The sequence below is a fragment of the Sinocyclocheilus grahami genome, unplaced genomic scaffold, assembly GCF_001515645.1.
Source record: "Sinocyclocheilus grahami isolate Dianchi unplaced genomic scaffold, SAMN03320097.WGS_v1.1 scaffold290.1, whole genome shotgun sequence".
In the NCBI taxonomy this organism is placed as follows: domain Eukaryota; kingdom Metazoa; phylum Chordata; class Actinopteri; order Cypriniformes; family Cyprinidae; genus Sinocyclocheilus; species Sinocyclocheilus grahami.
The window spans coordinates 880,178-901,036 of record NW_015505469.1 but is presented as its reverse complement, the minus strand read 5'-3'; the positions used below and the strand labels follow the sequence as shown (position 1 = coordinate 901,036).

The following is a 20,859-nucleotide window of genomic DNA, read 5'->3' as shown; positions in this document are numbered from 1 at the left end:
CACACACACACACACACACACAAATACCACACCAGACCATCGGCACCAGTGCCATATTTCGACATGAGTTTGATGGGACCATCTGCTCCGTGTGTTTTGGTGGACAGACAGGATGGCACAAGCAAATGGCCTTTTTTTTACCCTTCAGCATTAAAATAAATGCTGGCACACACACACGTTTGTTTTTGTGAATTGTGGGGACTTTCCTTAGACTTCCATTACTTTTATACTGACCAAACCATATTTTTTATCCCCTAACCCTAAACCTACCCCTTACAGAAAACCTGTTTGCATTGTTACACTTTCAGATAAACATAATTTACTATTTTTAAATCATTTTTTTCCCTCGTGGGGACTGCAGGCCGTGGTCATATATGTATATATATATATGGGTTTTATAATAAAAAAACAAACACAATATATATTTATATATGTGACCCTGGAGCACAAAAGCAGTGTTAAGTCGCTGGGGTATATTTGTAGCAATAGCCAAAAATACATTGTATGGGTCAAAATTATTGATTTTTCTTTTATGGCAAAAATCATTAGGATATTAAGTAAAGATCACGTTCCATGAAGATATTTTGTAAATTTCGTACTGTAAATATATCAAAACTTAATTTTTGATTAGTAATATGCACTGCTAAGAACTTCATTTGGACAACTTTAAAGGTGAGTTTCTCAATATTTTGATATTTTTGTACCCTCAGATTCCAGATTTTCAAATAGTCGTATCTCGGTCAAATACTGTCCTATCATAACAAACCATACATCAATGGAAAGCTTAGTTATTCTGCTTTCAGATGATGTATACATCTCAATTTAAAAAAATTGACCCTTATGACTGGTTTTGTGGTCCAGGGTCATATATAAATTAAAACCGAATGCTTTTAATTTAAATGAAATGGTTATGGTAGTGTGGTTGTAAAACCAGTGTGTGGATGACTGACCTGTCTCTCCAGATCCTGTCCGATGATCCCAGCCTCCACATGAGCTGTTAGATTCTTCTCGTCAATCCACAATATCCGGCTCTAAACAAAAGGAACAAATAACTGAATATGAAAGATCACTCAGGGAATCCTCTAGTTTTAACATTCAATTCAAGAGGAGTGCATTTTCCACAAACAGGGGGGGCAATAAAATATATAACAGAGCATGGACGTCTAAATGGGACGGTGCACCCAACAATGAAAATCCAAATCAGATATTTTAAAGAAAGTCTGTTTACCACTGACCTTCACTCAAAATATCTTCTTTTGTGTTCAGCAGAAGAAATTAAGTCACATAGGTTTGGAACAACGTGAGGGTGAGTAAATGATGACAAAAATGTCCTTTTTGGCTGAAGTTTCAGCATCATTACTGATCTAGAATAATTTCTTATTATTATCAATGTTGAAAGTCTTTGATGAATATAAAGCTCAAAAGAACTAGTGATCAATTTCTAAACTCACTACTAAATAAAAGTATTAATTTCTTTCAAAACAAAAAAGTCTTCGACTCTCAATTCATCATACGAGTGTTGCATTTTAAAACAAATGCAAGTCAGAAATCAAAAACACGAAGGGTCAAGAAGAATACAACAACTTTTAAAGATGTTCTGAGAGCCCTGCGTTTCATCATGAGAACATACCTTACGTGAAAATCCCCCAAGAAGTAAATCTGATTTAACATGACTCTAAATCAACCTCATAATAAAGACATCCTTAAGGTGAATACTGGACTACAAAAAAAAACAACAACAACAAAAGCAACATTGTGTATGTGCATACAGAATTTTAATTTTTGGGATAATTATCCCTAGCGTTCAAACTATATAAATACAGCTTAAACTCTGATTTTGTAAAATGTTATTTTCTATCAAAGACAAAACAAATATACAAAATGAAAAAAAAAAAAAACAGTGTGTGGCCAAAAACACACAAACACAGTAAAATGTGAGATACACTGGAACAAATCCTACAATACAGTAGGTATAAAGGCTAATTATAATGACTGGAATAGACTAGAACGAGAGAGGGAGAGAGATTTTGGTTAAAGTGCAGTAGTGTTGACATTGTGAGCGTGTTCGCAGGTCTCCCTCAAACCACATGTCAAACTGATTCACTGCCGCTAAACTCAGCCCACATATCTCAGCTTAGCGAGTCAGGACAGAGAGAGGTCACTGTGTGTGTGCGTGTGTGAGTGTGTGTGAGTGTACGTGTGTGTGTGTGTGAGAGAGTGTGTGTATGTGTGTGTGTGTGTGTGTGTGTGTGAGAGAGTGTACGTGTGTGTGTGTGTGAGAGTGTACGTGTGTGTGTGTGTGTGTGTGAAAGAGAGAACCACAGCAACACAAACCACTGCTTTCAGTCTCGTCTGATCTGTAATAACTCTGACTTTCTGAGAATCAGCTGGATTTTGTCCCCTTGTTTCCACAGGGGTTAAATGCACTTCAGGAACCCACCTCGTCTCCACAGGTGGCTACGCCCCTCGGCTATCAATCACGCCACTGCGCTCATAAAACAATCGCGCTTATGACTCGCTGCCTTTCATGTGCGTGGCCCCGCGAGCCCTAAAAGAGGCCAGCCAAGGTCAGAGCAGCAGATGAAGTATGTGGAGAGGGGAAAACGAGAGAGAAAGTGCAGGAGAGGGTAAAGTAAAGAAGAGAAGTACAGAAAGGTACAGTATACAGAAAGCTCTGTAGGCATGGCCATTTAATATATGCAACATAAATACACACACACGGGTGCTAAATGAGTGTCAGTATGTCACACCTGCATGCAGGGCCGCTGCTGGCCAAATGGGTGCCCTAAGCAGAATTGTATTATTGTGCCCCCTCCCCCAAATATTATGAATGTAAAAAAAAAAAAACTACAGGGGTCAAAACAGAACTTTAATAAAATATAAAGTAAATAAATAAATTGTAATTTAATTGTATTATTTATAAATTACAATTGTGCAGTGCCTTGCGAAAGTATTCATTTTTTTCACATTTTATGTTGCTGCCTTATGTTAAACTGCTTTAAATTACTTTTTTCCCACATCAATCTACACTCCATACACCATACTGACAAAGCAAAAACAGAATTGTCAACTTCGTAAATATATATATATATATATAAACTGAAATAAGTACATTGCATAAGTATTCATACCCTTAACAATATTTTGCTGAAGCACCTTTACAGTCTCAAGTCTTTTTTGTTTGATGCGACAAGCTTTGATCATCATCATTTGACAATTATCTGTCATTCTTCTCCTCACCTCTTCACCTCTCAAGCTCTGTAAGGTTGGATGGGAGAAAATGCACATTTTTAAGTTTCTCCAGAATTATTTGGTTATTTGGTTTGCTTCAAGCTCAGGCTGTGGCTGGGCCACTCAAGGACATTCACACAGTTGTCTATAAGCCACTCTTGCTGTGTGCTTAGGGTCATTGTCCTGTTGGAAGGTGAACCTTCTGCTCAGTCTGAGGTTCTGAATGTTCTGGACTGGGTTTTCATTAAAGCTGTCTCTATATTTTGCTGCACTGAGCTTATCTTCTACTCTGATGAGTCCCTCAGTCCCTGCCGCTGAAAAACAGCCCCTCAGCATGAGGCTGCTACTGCCACACTTTACTTTTGGGGTGGTACTCTTCAGGTGATGAGCAGTGCCTGATTTCCTTCAAACATGATGCTTGGAATTGAGGTTCATCAGACCAGTGACTCTTGTTTCTCAGAGTCTGAGAGGTGTTTTTATGCAAAATCCAAGTGTGTTTTCATGTGTCTTCACTGAGGAGAAGATTGAGTCTGGCCACTCCGACATAAAGCCCAGATCGGTGGAGTGTTGCAGTGATGTTTGTCCTTCTCTAGATTTCTCCCATCTGCATATATGATCATGGAGCTCAACTAGAGTGACCATCAGGTTCTTGTTCACCACTATAACCAAAGCCCTTCTCCATCAATTGCTCAGTTTGGCCAGGAGGCCAGCTCTAGGAAGAGTCCTGGTTGTTTCAAACTTTTTCCAATAAGGGTAACAGAGACTACATGCTTCTGTGACCCTTCAATGAAGCAGACTTTTTTCTGAACTCTTCCCCAGACGTGTGGCTTGACACAAACCTGTCTCTGAGCTCTACGGGCAGTTCTTTTGACCTCAGGGCTTGGTTTTTGCTCTGATATGCATTATCAGCTGTTAGACCTTTTATTAAGATGTGTGTGCCTTCCCAAATTATACCCATTCAATTGAATATGCTACAGGTTAACTTCACTCGAAGTGTAGTGACATCTACAAGCAATATGAATGCTCCTGAGCTAAATTTCAACAGTCCCAGATAAGGGTATGAATACTTATGCAATGGAATCATTTAAGTTTTTTATTTTTAATAAATTTGCAAAGATGTTAAAACCTGTTTTTTGCTTTACCGTGATGGTGTATGGAGTGTAGATTGATGTGGAGAAAAAGTAATTTAAAGCAGTTTAGCATAAGGCAGCAACTTAACAAAATGTGAAAAAAAATGACGAATAAAATTAATATTTTTGCAAGGCACTGTAACTCTAGACAGGCTATGATTTTATTAATACAGTTGTCTGATTGATTTTATAGTCCCAAGCATTCAAAATCACGTAAAAGAAAACCAAGCAGTTTTACTATGATAAAACCACGCTTCATTTTTGTAAGGGTTGTGATGTCCACGTGTTTTTGTTGAAGAAATTATAGAGGCGGTAGCATTTCTATCGCAAAAATGTGGCCAAAAATGAAAGATCAAGTGGATATTTGAATCAGCCTAAATGCTTGGCAAATATTAAACAATCTTTGCAGGCATTTGTAATCATATGTAAAGTACATACATTGTTTATTTTGTATTACATTATGTATTTTAACAGTGTTATTCAATGAAACCATATAATTATTAATTAACCAATCATTATTGCCTCATTGTTTTATATAATGCATTTTAAGTCATTTTAAAGGGTGTTGTTGGCTTAGGTCTGATTTTATAACCACAAAAAATATTATCTTAATACTTCTTTGTAAACTATTATTTGAAGTAGACTAACAAAACCATGGTTAATTTGTGGTTATCATCCATAGCTACAAGAACTATGATTTTTGGTATTATTCGTAGTAAAACCATGGCTAATTTTCGTAAGGTAACATGGAAACATGGAGATTATTAGAAGCGTTGTTGGTGGTTAAATTATTACCGACATTAAAACACGTTAATAACGTCAACAGCTAAAAAAAGTTTCACAGGATTATGAACGTAGGCCATCTGAAAGTGACGCACGGGCTTCATCTTTTTTTCTTTTTCTTTTCTCGGCGCCCTGCGTACTCCGCGTATACGGAGGTACTGCCTGCATGTATGTAAACACTCACCATCTGAGATGTGTCCAAAGAGACAATGGAGCGAGACTCCTCACGAGGGCACTCTAGAGCACTGGACACGCTCGTCCCACCTGATCAATGGAGAGACCGAGAGACAGAGAGAGAGAGACCGAGAGACAGAGAGACAGAGAGAGAGAGAGAGAGAGAGCCCTTCTCCATCAATTGCTCAGTTTGGCCAGGAGGCCAGCTCTAGGAAGAGTCCTGGTTGTTTCAAACTTTTTCCAATAAGGGTAACAGAGACTACATGCTTCTGTGACCCTTCAATAAAGCAGACTTTTTTCTGAACTCTTCCCCAGATGTGTGGCTTGACACAAACCTGTCTCTGAGCTCTACAGGCAGTTCTTTTGACCTCAGGGCTTGGTTTTTGCTCTGATATGCATTATCAGCTGTTAGACCTTTTATTAAGATGTGTGTGCCTTTCCAAATTATACCCATTCAATTGAATATGCTACAGGTTAACTTCACTCGAAGTGTAGTGACATCTACAAGCAATATGAATGCTCCTGAGCTAAATTTCAACTGTCCCAGATATAGGTATCTGGGATAGGTATGAATACTTATGCAATGGAATCATTTAAGTTTTTTATTTTTAATAAATTTGCAAAGATGTTAAAACCAGTTTTTTGCTTTACCGTGATGGTGTATGGAGTGTAGATTGATGTGGAGAAAAAGTAATTTAAAGCAGTTTAGCATAAGGCAGCAACTTAACAAAATGTGAAAAAAATGACGAATAAAATTAATATTTTTGCAAGGCACTGTAACTCTAGACAGGCTATGATTTTATTAATACAGTTGTCTGATTGATTTTATAGTCCCAAGCATTCAAAATCACGTAAAAGAAAACCAAGCAGTTTTACTATGATAAAACCACGCTTCATTTTTGTAAGGGTTGTGATGTCCACGTGTTTTTGTTGAAGAAATTATAGAGGCGGTAGCATTTCTATCGCAAAAATGTGGCCAAAAATGAAAGATCAAGTGGATATTTGAATCAGCCTAAATGCTTGGCAAATATTAAACAATCTTTGCAGGCATTTGTAATCATATGTAAAGTACATACATTGTTTATTTTGTATTACATTATGTATTTTAACAGTGTTATTCAATGAAACCATATAATTATTAATTAACCAATCATTATTGCCTCATTGTTTTATATAATGCATTTTAAGTCATTTTAAAGGGTGTTGTTGGCTTAGGTCTGATTTTATAACCACAAAAAATATTATCTTAATACTTCTTTGTAAACTATTATTTGAAGTAGACTAACAAAACCATGGTTAATTTGTGGTTATCATCCATAGCTACAAGAACTATGATTTTTGGTATTATTCGTAGTAAAACCATGGCTAATTTTCGTAAGGTAACATGGAAACATGGAGATTATTAGAAGCGTTGTTGGTGGTTAAATTATTACCGACATTAAAACACGTTAATAACGTCAACAGCTAAAAAAAGTTTCACAGGATTATGAACGTAGGCCATCTGAAAGTGACGCACGGGCTTCATCTTTTTTTCTTTTTCTTTTCTCGGCGCCCTGCGTACTCTGCGTATACGGAGGTACTGCCTGCATGTATGTAAACACTCACCATCTGAGATGTGTCCAAAGAGACAATGGAGCGAGACTCCTCACGAGGGCACTCTAGAGCACTGGACACGCTCGTCCCACCTGATCAATGGAGAGACCGAGAGACAGAGAGAGAGAGACCGAGAGACAGAGAGACAGAGAGAGAGAGAGAGAGAGAGTGTGGGGGGGGTTAATATTGTAAGAAAGCACACATTATCCAAACTTACAGGATCTGAAAAACAGCTCTGGCAACACAATGTAATAAAAAGATACATTTAAAGTATTTACTATTTAGGTTCATGTTCTGAATACTTAATTAAAAATTATTAGATAAAATTTGTGCTGTCAAACGATTGATCGCATCCAAAATAAAAGTTGTTGTTTACATAATATTTGTGACCCTGGACTACAAAACCAATCATAAGGGTCAATTTCTCGAAGTTGAGATTTATACATCATCTGAAAGCTGAATAAATAAGCTTTCCATTGATGTAAGGTTTGTTAGGATAGGACAATATTTGGTCGAAATACAACTATTTGAAAATCTGGAATCTGAGGGTGCAAAAAAATCTTTTAAGAAAAATATGTAATATTTGTGTATTAAATTTATTTATATATAATATAAATTATATAAATATATACATGTAAATATTTTCAAAATATATGCCATATGTGTGTGTATTTATATATACATAATAAACATACACAGTACACACACATATATTATGTAAACAAAAACTTTAATTTTGGATGTGATTAATTGTTTGACAGCACTAGATCAAATACAATTCAATTTAACTCAATTCAAATGAGCTTTATTGGCATGACTGTGTAACATCACAATGCTTGATTGGTAAGATTTTATTTTTTATTGGTAAGATCTCTCCAAGACTGCATGTGTTTGCTCAACAAAACAGTAGACATTGTTAAAATGTAAAATAACAATTTTCTATCCGAATATATTTTGAAACTGTATTCTTGTGATCAAAGCTGTATTTCCAGTCTTCAGTGTCACATGATCTTCCAGAAATCATTCTGATATTATCCTTTGCTCAAGAAATTGATTATCATCAACTCTGAAAACAGTTGTGCAGCTTATTTTTTTGTGTGTAAATGTAATCTTTTTGTCATTTAATTGGTGTTATTTTTATTTGGAGTGTGTTCAGAATTAGGGGAAAGTGAATTAAAACAGCAGGAATGTGCAAAGAAGCATAAACTAAAGCTATAACAGTCAAATGACATGCAACAGCTAAAGTGGCAGTTTTTCATCTTGTTTTATAAATAAACAATAATTCCGATCATCAGCATTAGATGCGTTTTATTTATGCAGGTACTCGCCTCCATATGGTATCAAGCAGACGTTGTGTTCGCAGGCCAGCTCCACAATCTTCTCCACATCACTGTGACAGCCTGAACACAAACGAAAAGACCATTATAATCCACTCAACTTATTCAAACCACTTTCATATCACTATTAACAAAACATCTCTTACGCCTAGAATACTGTTCAAGACTTTTTTAATGCTTTTGAAAGGTCTCTTATGCTCACCAAGACTGCATTTATTTTTATTTAGAAATAAAAGAAGTAAAAACAGTAATATTGTGAAATATTATTGTAATTTAAAATAACTGTTTTCTATTTTAAACTGTAATTTGTTCCAGTGATCAGTTTAATATGCTGATTGCATCTCAAACATTTCTTATTATTATCAGTGTCGAAAAACAGTTGAGCGGCTTCATATTTTTGCAGACACCGTGATACATTTTTTCAGGATTCTTTAGTGAGTAGAAAGTTCAAAAGAAGCAGAAATCTTTTGGAACATTATAATGTGTTTACTGTTCCAAACTTTTGAACAGTTCTGTAAAACTCCAGAACATTTTTGTTCTGTAAGGGGAAAAAAACCCCGCCTCAATCCCGTTTACCTCCAGATAAGTGGATCAATATCTAGCACTGACCCAGTGGAGCACATCTGACTGCCCACTAAACATCCCACACAATAACACACAGTAACAGTGAATCTAAGCTCAAAACTGTACCTTATTGTTTACAAACCGTCACATTTCTTCGTGAAAGAGAGTATTCAGTTGGAAATAATGTCAACTGGAACATGATTTCAAATCAATTTCAAATTCACATTTCACTGAGATCCTAAAAAAACAAGCATTTCTCGTGTGTGCGATGGGCGACTGTGATAGTTACAGGATAATCTACTGAGGATGAATCCTGTATGATTGGAGAACCGCTGAAGTAAAGGAGGCGTATAACGGGGAGCCAGATGCTTTGCTGGCCGCTTGGGTACTCTTCTAATCAAAGCTCAGCCATCAATCAGAGAGAGTGAAATGGGTGCCGTCAGGACTCCACCAATCAGAGAGCAGCTAGAGTATCACTGGACGGCAAACGCCCTCGTTCCCTCTAATTAAAGCGGTTCCTCGTGAATATGAATCAGCACTCAGCCACTGATGCTTAACCCTTTGCAGTCACTCACTCGGCCAAACCACCGTGTCGGGCACCCGTCCTATCCTCCCCTCGCGCAGGGCAAAGACCTCATGCAGGCAGTGACCTGAGGACGACAAGAAAAAAAGCTTTCAGAAAGACATCCAAATCCAGCTCGTTCATACTAGTAAAGTACTAGACAATAAATAGCACCCAAATAAACGGAAAAAAAGGGAGTTCCCGATCTTTTTTGTAATATGAACACCTATGGTCCCATTTATTTACTTGAGGTACCCAATACGGTTTCGAGTAATACTGTAACCTCTTAATAAACATGTCACCATTTATTCGTTTTGGGCGAGTATGATTTATTTTTTTAAGAAATTATTACTTTTAGGATTAATTAACTTGATCAAAAGTGACAGTAAAGACATTTCATCATTTCGGTTTCAAATAACTTCTGTTCCTTTGAACTTTCTATTTATCAAAGAATCCTATAAAAAAAAAAAAAACATGGTTTCCACAAAAATATGAAGCAGCGCAATGGGTTTCAACAGTGATAATAATTAGAAATCAAAGTAGTCATGCTGAAAACTCAGCTTTGCGTCACTGATAATAGATGACATTTCAAAATACATTAAAATAGAAAACTGTTATTTTATATTGCAATTTTATTTGTGTGTCACTGTATTTTTGATAAATAAAAGTAGCCTTGGTGAATATAGACTTCTTTCAAAAACATAAAAAAAACAATCTTACTGACCCCAAACTTTTGAACTGTAGTGTATGAGGAATAATAAATTAAATGCCTTCTTTTCATATATAAACTAAAGAGTAAAGTGTTCTGACCAAATCAAAATTTAAAATAAAAATAGATTTTTTTTTAGCAAACTCTCTTTTAAAAGTAAACTCTGTAATAAAAAATATATATATATATATATATTTAACAACTTAATCAAAAGAAAATAAAAACATAACCTGCAAAAAAGAAAACCCATAGGACCATAATAATTTTTGCATTGTCATATTCAATGGAAAAATTATTAAAATAAGGTTGCATTTCTTTATGAAACAAATTTCCCACAGCTGAAATATGAAGTAAAACATGAATAAATGAAACCAACATTTTTTTTCGAAAACTTTCTGCCAAACACAAAGATGTCAGTTCTGTACCATGAGCTCGGAAAACCCGGTCCTCTGGGTCATGTGACACGGTCAGACCCGCAGCTTTCAGATCCTCGACGAAGGGCTGGTTCAGGTTAGGAGGAGCAACTGCACTTAAATTCAGACTGGGCTGGAGGAAGACACACACACACACCATATTACACACACACACAACACAAGAGTCTGATATACAGCAGGTCCGATATATCACACTTGACTTACTGTCGCAGGAGATCTGTGCTGTAAATTGGCTCCAAACGTGCCCTCAAACCAGTCCTTCAGACTTGGCAAAATCAGCCCACTCAACCGATACCTGAAACCACCGAAACACACACCCATCCAGTCAAGCGGTTTCATTACAGTCAACACAGCAAACTACATTTGCATTGCCATGTAAAGCTTCCTGTAAAACATGTAGTTGTTTGGTTCTTAATTCAACTCAATTGTATACAATTAATGACTCATTTAATCGATTAAATCTTTCTAATGAACGACTCTCACTCTCTGACCCAATACTGTCAGATGAGTCCTGCCAGGGGCCGGTTGCATAAACGGTTTAGACAAGTCTTAAAAAGATAGCTTTCCTCAAGACTGGTCAGAACTTTTATGAAAAGGCAGATTGGTCTTCTTTGTATTGGAGAAGTAAGACTGATTACCCCTTGGCAACTGCTAGTTCTTCAGACACAGTCTTAAGATGTTTATGCAGCTGGCCCCTGGTGTTGAGATGCAGCAGTGCAGATTCCAGACACTAGATGGCATGAGCACACCACACTGAACCACGAAAAACTACATCACGTGCACCTCTAGTCCTCCACACAGAGGAGCTGGCAGTTCCTACCAAATCTTAATATATATATGTGACCCTGGACCACAAAACCAGTCCTAAGGGTCAATTTTTCGAAATTGAGACTTATACATCATCTGAAAGCTGGATAAATAAGCTTTCCATTGATGTATGGTTTGTTAGGATTGGACAATATTTGGTACAACTTTTTTTTTTAATCTGGAATCTGAGGGTGCAAAAAAATCTAAATATTGAGAAAATAGCCTTTAAAGTGGTTTTAAACTAATCAAAAATTAAGTTTTGATATATTTACGGTAGGAAATTAACAAAATATCTTCATGGAACATGATCTTTACTTAATATCCTAATGATTTTTGGCATAAAAGAAAAAAAATCTATAAATTTGACCCATACAATGTATTGTTGGCTATTGCTACAAATATACCCCAGCGACTTAAGACTGCTTTTGTGCTCCAGGGTCACATATTTCTATTTACACACACACACACACACACACACACACACACACACACATATATATACTGTATTATGACATGCCTTGTATGTGTTATGATGAAATACTGAAGCAACAGCATATCATCTGGGCATGTGTTAGATTAAGCAGCGCCACTGTGTCTGTATGACTACACAGAAAAGGACACATTGTGTGACTGCGTGTGTCTGTAGGTCCTTGAGACTGTGCTTAGGGAAACTTCTTCATCCGGGCCAGTTTTATGAGTGCCACGCTCTGTGTGAGAGGCTGTTTATGCTAGTGTCCTCTATGCAGATGTTTAGAAAGCACAATGACACGTTTCAAAACACTACAATGCCCAAAATTGTCCTTGCATAGCTAGAAGCATTTACATTCATGCACTTGAGAAGAGTACTGTATGTTTCGACCGAACTGCAGAATTTCTTTAGGAAAAAATTTTTACTTTTGATTAGTAGTGTATATTGTAACACAATTTATATTTTGAATAAAAACTGTTTATTTATCAAAGAATCCTGACACAAGTATCACAGGTCCCAAAAAATATTAAGCAGCACAACGGTTTCCAACATTGATAATAAATCAGCATATTACAATGATTTCTGGAGGATCATGTGACACTGAAGACTGGATTAATACAGCTTTGCGTCACAGGAATAAATGATATTTTTAAGTATATTAAAACAGAAATCAGTTATTTTAAATTGCATTTATATTTCACAAATTTACAGTTTTTTTCTGTACTTTTGATCAGATAGATACAGCCTTGATGAGCAGAAGAAACTTCTTTAAAAATCTTACTGATCCCAAACTTTTGAGTGCCAGTGTAGACAAATGTACAAATACAGTGTACTTCATACAAAATGAACTGTAGAAATTATTGTTAAACTTAATTAACAAAATCTTTAAAAATTAGCTTGACTATAAATGTATAATATATGGTTAATGGTTGTATAATATGTAAATGGTCATAAATATATAACCATTTACAAGCTCTATAAGGCAAAAAAGGTACATCTTATACACTTGTTCAATATTTTGAACACTTTTCTGCCATCTTATCCTGACAAATTTGTAATATCTTCTTTCCATCTTTGTCCAGGATAAGCGGAAATAATATTTAAAAGAATGCTGTTGTCCATACAAATAAAAGCCAGTGGGGTCCAAAACAACGACTTTCACTATATAGCAGGGTTCCTCAATAGGCGGCCCGCGGATTCAAACGCAGCATCAGAAAGCGACATTAACTTACATCGTGTCTACACCGGACGCGAGCGGCGCAATAAAATAGAACTCGTTATAATCAGTGATGCTGTCTACACTGGATGCGGCGCGGCGGGACACGACAAATCCCCGACAGAAAACTGCTGACTCATTCTATTTATAACATACTGACACAAAGTTCAAATGATTTGCAATGCTTTGTCGCATCCAGTGTAGATATGATGTGACAGCAAAACATGGCAAGTGTGAAGTAAAGAAAAGTGGACGCTGAAAATAGATGCTTCAAATGTGAATGGACTGAACAGGTTTGAGTGAGTGAGTGATTCCATCTGTGTTATGGATGTTGGTTCGCAGTGAGTTCACAGTTTTAACGCAAGTTTGCTTTAGCCTAATTTATTTTCAAGATCTGAGGTAAAATATCTATTGTTGCTTTCACTATGGTTATAAAGAACACGCAAAATAATATTCAAACTCGCATTAGACACTTTTAACATTGAATAAAGCACATAATCATTATCTGAGATATTTTGTATGTTGTTCCTGCAGCGACGTCACAGAAAATAAAAACCATTTCTAAAATAGATTTCCGTGTCTGTTATTGTCACTGTCGCGGGAGGTTACGACAAAAACTACATAGAAAAGATACTTTTTATCGCGTCATGTCTGGTTGGGACACACCGTGTTACAGTTTGATCCCCCCCAAAAAATCTAAGTATAACAATATTAATGCTGACAGATATAATAACTGAATCTGCAATTAGGGAAAGTGGAGAGAAGAGATCCAGTCTGGGAATGAGCAGGAACAGTTGATTTGCACGGCAGACATGGAGATCCAGATTTTTTGTTTGTTCGTTTGTTTTTAATATTCAACAGGCAAAGTTCTTCTGTTTCTAAATACAAAAATGTTCATAATTGTTTGAACAAAACGGACTATTGGGGAAAAAATCTGAATATTCATCTTGTGACCATCTTTTGATTATTTTAACAAAAGCAACAATAATATATTAATTGTAATAATAATTATTATATATATACACACATACACGCACACAAACCCGATTCCAAAAAAGTTGGGACACTGTACAAATTGTGAATAAAAACGGAATGCAATGATGTGGAAGTTTGCAATAGATGACATATCAAATGTTTAAACTGAGAAAATGTATAATTTTAAGGACACAATGTTTTTTCTTGTATTATTCTACAGAAGAATGTAAGAGTACAGAGTAAAAAAAAAAAAGGACAGAATTTTCATTTTTTGGTGAACTATTACTTTAAGATTGTAGTGCTGTCAGCTCTGATTGATTAACACATTTACTGTATATCATGTTGAAATCCACAGATTTCCCCTTGAATCAGTGCAGTAAAAATATCGGAGTCTATAATCTATTCTGAGTCTAACTGGTGTTTGTTTGGTGCCTCATACTCACCGTTTCCCTGTGAACTCTGCTTGACCCTTTTTATTGAAGAGGAACCTCGAGTCACTGTAACCCCAGCCATTCCACTTCATGATCTCCTGTCTGAGAGAGAGAGAGCGCTTGAGTTTACATGCCATTTTACAACAGCCAATAGCAAAGACGATTCAATGATATACAACCTTCATCTTTACGTCTACAAATATAATATTCCATTTTAGTGGCCATTATAGTGACCTGCAGATATAAACCGCTTCAGTCCTTATATTAAAAGGTCTATTTGTGACCCTGGACCACAAAACCAGTCCTAAGGGTCAATTTTTGGAAATTGAGACTTATATATCATCTGAAAGCTGAATAAAGAAGCTTTCCATTGATATATGGTTTGTTAGGATGGGACAATATTTGGCCGAGATACAACTATTTGAAAATCTGGAATCTGATGGAGTAAAAAAATCTAAATATTGAGAAAATCGCCTTTAAAGTTGTCCAAATGAAGTCCTTGGCAGTGCATATTACTAATCAAAAATTAAGTTTTGATATATTTACAGTAGGAAATTTACAAAATATCTTCATGGAACATGATCTTTACTTAATATCCTAATGATTTTTGGCATAAAAGAAAAATCGATAATTTTTTTTTGACCCATACAGTGTATTGTTGGCTATTGCTACAAATATACCCCAGCGACTTAAGACTGCTTTTGTGCTCCAGGGTCACATATGATAACAGGCACTCATGAGTTACTATGGAAGTCCTGAAGGTCACACCATTCACTTCTGCTGAGACAAGACGGACAGACCTTCAGATAAGAGAGGTTTTGAAAGAGTCAACAGCAGTTACAGCAAATGACCTGCTATCTTGATCTGTTTGAGGCACTGCATGAAAGTGCTCAAAACTTCACAATACAAAAACCTGCTATTAAGTGTTTTTCAAGTTTAAATGTATTCTGTTTAAAGGTTGTAGTTATGGGACCTTCATGCTTTAAAAAAAAAAGAAAGAAAGAAAAACAAATTTTACATTTCCAATATGGATCACATTGTACGAATTCATACTAAATATTTATTTTTTTTATACATATTTCTATTTATTTTTATATATTTTCTCATGAGATCAAGCTGATTATATACATCTTCACACAAGCTGCAGAAAAACTTTTGACCCAACAGGTCAAAAACCAAAGAAAATATGTGATCTTTCTTGATGCGTCACATTTTTTAGCAGCTTTGCTCATCTAGCACACACCACCATGAGGTAGTGAACAATGTAAATAAATAAATAAATATAATATTATATTATGTGATGTACTTTTTGCAAAAGAATCTGATTCTGTATAGACAGAACTTCTTTTACAACATTTCTAAATAATAACAACAAAACAGCAACAATAATAATACTACTACTAAAAACAATAAGCTGTTGACCCTTCACAAAGAGCTTGCAATCTGACCAATCATAACGCCATCTTGTCCGGCAAGCATATCAGACAGGAGAGTAGATTAACTTCCACAGTTGAAATAAAATGCGTTCTGATGTTCATTCATGTTTATTTCTGCTTTAAGTAGACGATCAGTTCACGTGCCGCTTGAACTGAGGCGTTACAGCAATTTGTCAACACTTACAGAGCCACAAAACGGTATTTATTGTTAGAATTTTGTTTTTTGTTTTTTTTTCAAAATTTGAGAGCCGAGTTTGTTTCATACATAAAGTAACCTGGGGCCCGTTTCAGAAAGGAGGTAAAGTGAAAACTCTGAGTATGTTAACCCTGAAATGAGGGAAACTCTGGGTTTTCGTTTCAGAATGGGAGGCATGTCAAACCCGAGAAAGCAGCGTAAGTCGAGTCCGTTTCTGAAAGAGAGGTAACTTACTCTGTGAACCTAACCTAGTCAGGAGCAAGTTTTCTTCAGTAAACTTAGCGTTTCTTACGGTCTCCTCTCCCTTTTTAAAGCGCAAGCGATGTTTAAATACTTCATTCATTCATGCACGCTGCAAAAATGCTTTTTCTTACCAGGTATGTTTTTCTTATTTCAAGCACAAATATCTAAAAATTTCTTAAATCAAGATGGATTTTCTATATAAGAAAATGATACAAGATATTTGGTCTTGTTTGCAGCGGGGATCTAAATTAAGTGCATTTTACTTAAGTAAAATGATCTGCCAGTGTGGTAATAAAAATAATCTTAATGCAAATGGAAAACAAGATTATTCGGAGTGTCTATTACTAAGTGCAGATTTACAGTAGCCCCGCCCTCCAATGTCACACAAGGTTAAATACGACGTGTGTGAATAACGGCTTCGGTAGTGTAGGCAGTAACGCGTTGGAGAATTAGCTTGTGACGCGATTGACCGGGTTTGAGTCCGGCTTTTGCCGAGCTCGCTCTTCTCACTTTTCCCCATCACATATCACATTAGAATTTATTTTCAATAACAATTAAGAAAATGTTCTAAAAGTGGAAGTGCCAAACGAGTGTTTAATAATGATAAAAGTATTTATAATTGTAATAATTTGCACTTGCAATACTGAGGTGCAAATAGTATGTATCTGCCAGTATAAATGGCATCTAATTATTATTTACACTTATTGCAAAGAACTGCTTACTTTTACATGGTAAATAGAATATATCACTATTTTCACTATAGTGTAAATAGCATCTAGAGCTATTTGCACTTAGCCTACTGTAAATAGGATCTATCGCTAAGAAAGTATGCTAATTCCACTTAGTGTAAATAGCCGCTGCCGTATTTTTCTTGCCCTCAGATCATTTGTAAAATAAGAAAAATGCACTTAAATTATTATTCAATATTTTGTTGCCCGTGGGATACCATGAAAATGAATAGCCTATTAGTTCAATAACCTACCGTTCTGCCAGTTTTCACCTGTGATATTATAACAGTGATACGAATTAAATGTGTATTGACTCTGACGTATGCAGAAGTCTTTTTCTCAGGTGCTGTTGCCATGGTGAATTGTAATATCGGAGCTCCATTGATTATGGCTTTTCATAGTCGTGGTGCACGCGCTTAACTCAGAGTCAACCTACTCCGAGTCGATTGAACTAACTCAATTCAGCTGTTCTGAAACCGAAAACTCAGAGTTCCCCATCTCACAGAATAAGTCAACTCAGAGTTCACGTTTTAACCCAGAGTTGGTTGAACCTCCTTATTGAAACGGCCCCCTGCTCGGTCTTGTCTGTCGGCGTGTTGTCAGTTTCCTCTTTGCTCTGCTATGTATTTTTTACTGTGAGAAAATGGTGTGTAATGTGAGCACGGCATGGCTTGTCGGATAAAGCAACAGTAACTAATGAGGGCGGGTTTATTGAGTGCAAAACTGTTTAACGAAATTATGCCATGAGAAAATGTTTTGGTTTGAAAAAAAGGATCATTTTCTGTATTCATTTAAATATTGAACTGTCATTTAAAATGATTTTAAAAGTGACAATTTGAGTTTTGAAATTTTGAAGTTTGTTTTCTTATGCTTGACAAGTTTTAACAAGCATAACATTTCACTGATCAATTTGTCAATTTAAAACTTATAATATTACACAATATTACTGTATTTCTCATCAAATAAATGCAACCTTTACAAGCATTCTTTACAAGACTTCTTTCAAAAATATACAAAATCTGCCTATAACAAAATAAACAGAAATAATGCTATGTTAAACTGCTTACACTATGTATAAAAAAGTCTTAGTTTACCTCTAATCAGTGCTGATAAAGTAATAACCTTAAATGAACAGTTTATAATGTTCCTTATCAATGTGAGAAATGGGATATTTCAAAAGTAATCTAAAAGTACTCTGATTATATTACCTACAATATGTAATGTAATGGATTACGTTACTAACTACAATTTTTGTCATGTAATTTGGAATCAGTAACAGATTACGATTTGTAAGTAATCTACCCAGCTCTGGTTGTGAGGATATTATCTTAACTTGAACCGTCAACTGGTTTGTGGTATTTAGGCACGGCCAATCACTCAGAAAAATAACAGCACACTTCTCTTCTCGTTTCTCAAACCTCTACACATGAGTAACGATAAATGTGATGATTGCTGATCAATGATTTGCTTATCAAGCCAACTAACGCGCACGATGATCCCTCCAGGCTTCAGTGCAGCTGTGATCTCTGGAGCGCTGCGCCTGCTGTGGGACTCGACTCAAAACACACACACTGTCAGATTGCAGAAACACGCGAGCGGGTGATCAGAGACAGGAATCTTCTGAGAAACAGACACAGTCAAACCCTAAAGCACTCATCAAACGCACAGCTGTTCATGAGGACTTCTCAACAGCAAAGAGCAGTGTTTATGCTATATTACGCTATGTCCAGCATAAATCGCACAGGAAAATACTTTATGGATTTTTTAAGCATTGTAAACTAAAAGACAAGGCAGACTATTCCTACCATCAAATTATGTTTTCTACTCTATATCATGAGTTGCTTTCTTCTGCTGAACACAAAATTGCTATTCTGATATTTTGAAGGATGTTGGTAAGAATATTTCTACCATAAAACAGTTGACGGTAGCCACTGACTTACATTAATTTATTATATAAATAAAATGCAATAAAAAAAAACACATTCGAGGATCAATATTTTTTTTTGGAGAACTATCCATTTAACTTATTTAAAGGTGCACAGTTTAGGCCTAACCTCAAAGCATTTTTAACAACTTAAAGATGTGGTCAATTTGCCATTTCTCTGCAAATTTTTGAGGCAAAATCAAGAGATTTCAACAGGAACCCACACGGTCAGGAGCAGTGTTGAGGGTAACGCATTACAAGTAATGCAAGTTAAGTAATCCGATTACTTTTTTCAAGTAACTAGTAGGGTTACATTTCGGAAACATTCCAGAAATTTTGGAAACTTTCCAGGATTTTTTGGAATATTCAAGGGATTTTTGGAAAGTTTCCAGAAGCTTACACTCTAAAAAATGCTGGGTTGTTTCAAACCAATGTTGGGTCAAATATGGACTAACCCAACTGTTGGGTTAAAAAGTTAATTTAAAAATGTAACCAAAATTTAACCCAATAGTTGGGTTAGTCCATATTTGACCCAACATTGGGTTGAAACAACCCAGCAGCATTACTTATTTAAAAAAGTAACAGATAGGCCTATTTTCTTGGTAAAATGTAAAAGTAATGAGTTACTTTACTAGTTACTAGGGTTGCAAAGGGGTGAAAATTGTTTTGGTACACTCTAAAAAGTGCTGGGTTGTTTCAACCCAATGTTGGGTCAAATATGGACTAACCCAACTGTTGGGTTAAAAAGTTAATTTAAAAATGTAACCAAAATTTAACCCAATAGTTGGGTTAGTCCATATTTGACCCAACATTGGGTTGAAACAACCCAGCACTTTTTAGAGTGTACCAAAACAATTTTCACCCCTTTGCAACCCTAGTAACTAGTAAAGTAACTCATTACTTTTACATTTTACCAAGAAAATAGGCCTATCTGTTACTTTTTTAAATAAGTAATGCAAGTTACTTTGTTTTCCCATTCACGGACTCCTCTCCCATCCCCGTGTTGAGAGGAATTGAGAGTGAGGTGCAGAGGCACTTCCTTCAGCCCGAGGCTTATTCATTTCCCTTTTTGTGTGAAAGGGCCTTTACACAGTTGCCAAAAATATAACTTTTGGGTTTTTTGTTACTGAAAAACAAAACAAATCCTGCACACTCCCAAGCTTTGCAAAAAAGTATATTTACAACATTTCGGTATAGGTATAGTCAAACAGGTATAGTCAAACATGTAATTGCAAACTAAATCACATTAAAAAGAAATAGTGACCAATCTCTGCGAAGGACCATTGATTACTAATAAATAAGCAAGCCCAGCTCAGGTGACAGAGTAATGCAAAAGTAAATGTAATGCATTACATTCCATAAAAAGTAACCAGGTAATGCAATTAGTTACTTTTTTATTGAGTAACGTAACACTGTAATGCATTACTAAAAGTAACTTTCCCCAACACAGGAGTCTCACGTAAGGCCAAAAACGTCCCCAATACAGATTTCACTCATGTTCAACTTCACCACCTTAACTAGCAGAAACATTGCTTGGTTTGAAAGTGGCTTTCTTTGTCACTACGTCTACATGGCAATGGGAAACATTTTTGCAAATATTGCTTATGTGGCCACAATTTACTTTATGTTCTTTGACCATGTTTACACATCCACACCACTAGGTGTCTGTGTAAGGCGACAAATACACTCTCATGGCAATTGGTATTTATTTTACATTATGGCAACTGGTGGCTAATTTGAATGAATTCGTCCAGTCTCTATAATATGTTTTTGGAAGATCTGCTTGTGCCCCATGCACAAACGCTGGTCATCTTCATGCTTTTTTTTCTAAAAATCATACATTGCCACACGAATCACATTATACAAATTCATACAAAATCACCACCTTGTAAGGTATTTACAGTATGTTTTTCTCAT

General features: G+C 35.9%; 1 protein-coding gene across 1 annotated transcript in view; it reads right to left on the bottom strand.

Moving 5' to 3' along the window:
• Nucleotides 1–20,859, bottom strand: part of agps (alkylglycerone phosphate synthase) — a 49,527-nt gene that overhangs the window by 27,493 nt on the left and 1,175 nt on the right. Inside the window, exons 2-8 of the mRNA XM_016292690.1 lie at nt 14,428–14,517; nt 10,722–10,812; nt 10,509–10,629; nt 9,388–9,462; nt 8,240–8,311; nt 6,924–7,003; nt 951–1,031 (exon numbers count right to left, since the gene is read on the bottom strand). Coding sequence (XP_016148176.1) covers nt 951–1,031; nt 6,924–7,003; nt 8,240–8,311; nt 9,388–9,462; nt 10,509–10,629; nt 10,722–10,812; nt 14,428–14,517 — 610 coding nt within the window. The remainder of the gene's footprint in view (nt 1–950; nt 1,032–6,923; nt 7,004–8,239; nt 8,312–9,387; nt 9,463–10,508; nt 10,630–10,721; nt 10,813–14,427; nt 14,518–20,859) is intronic.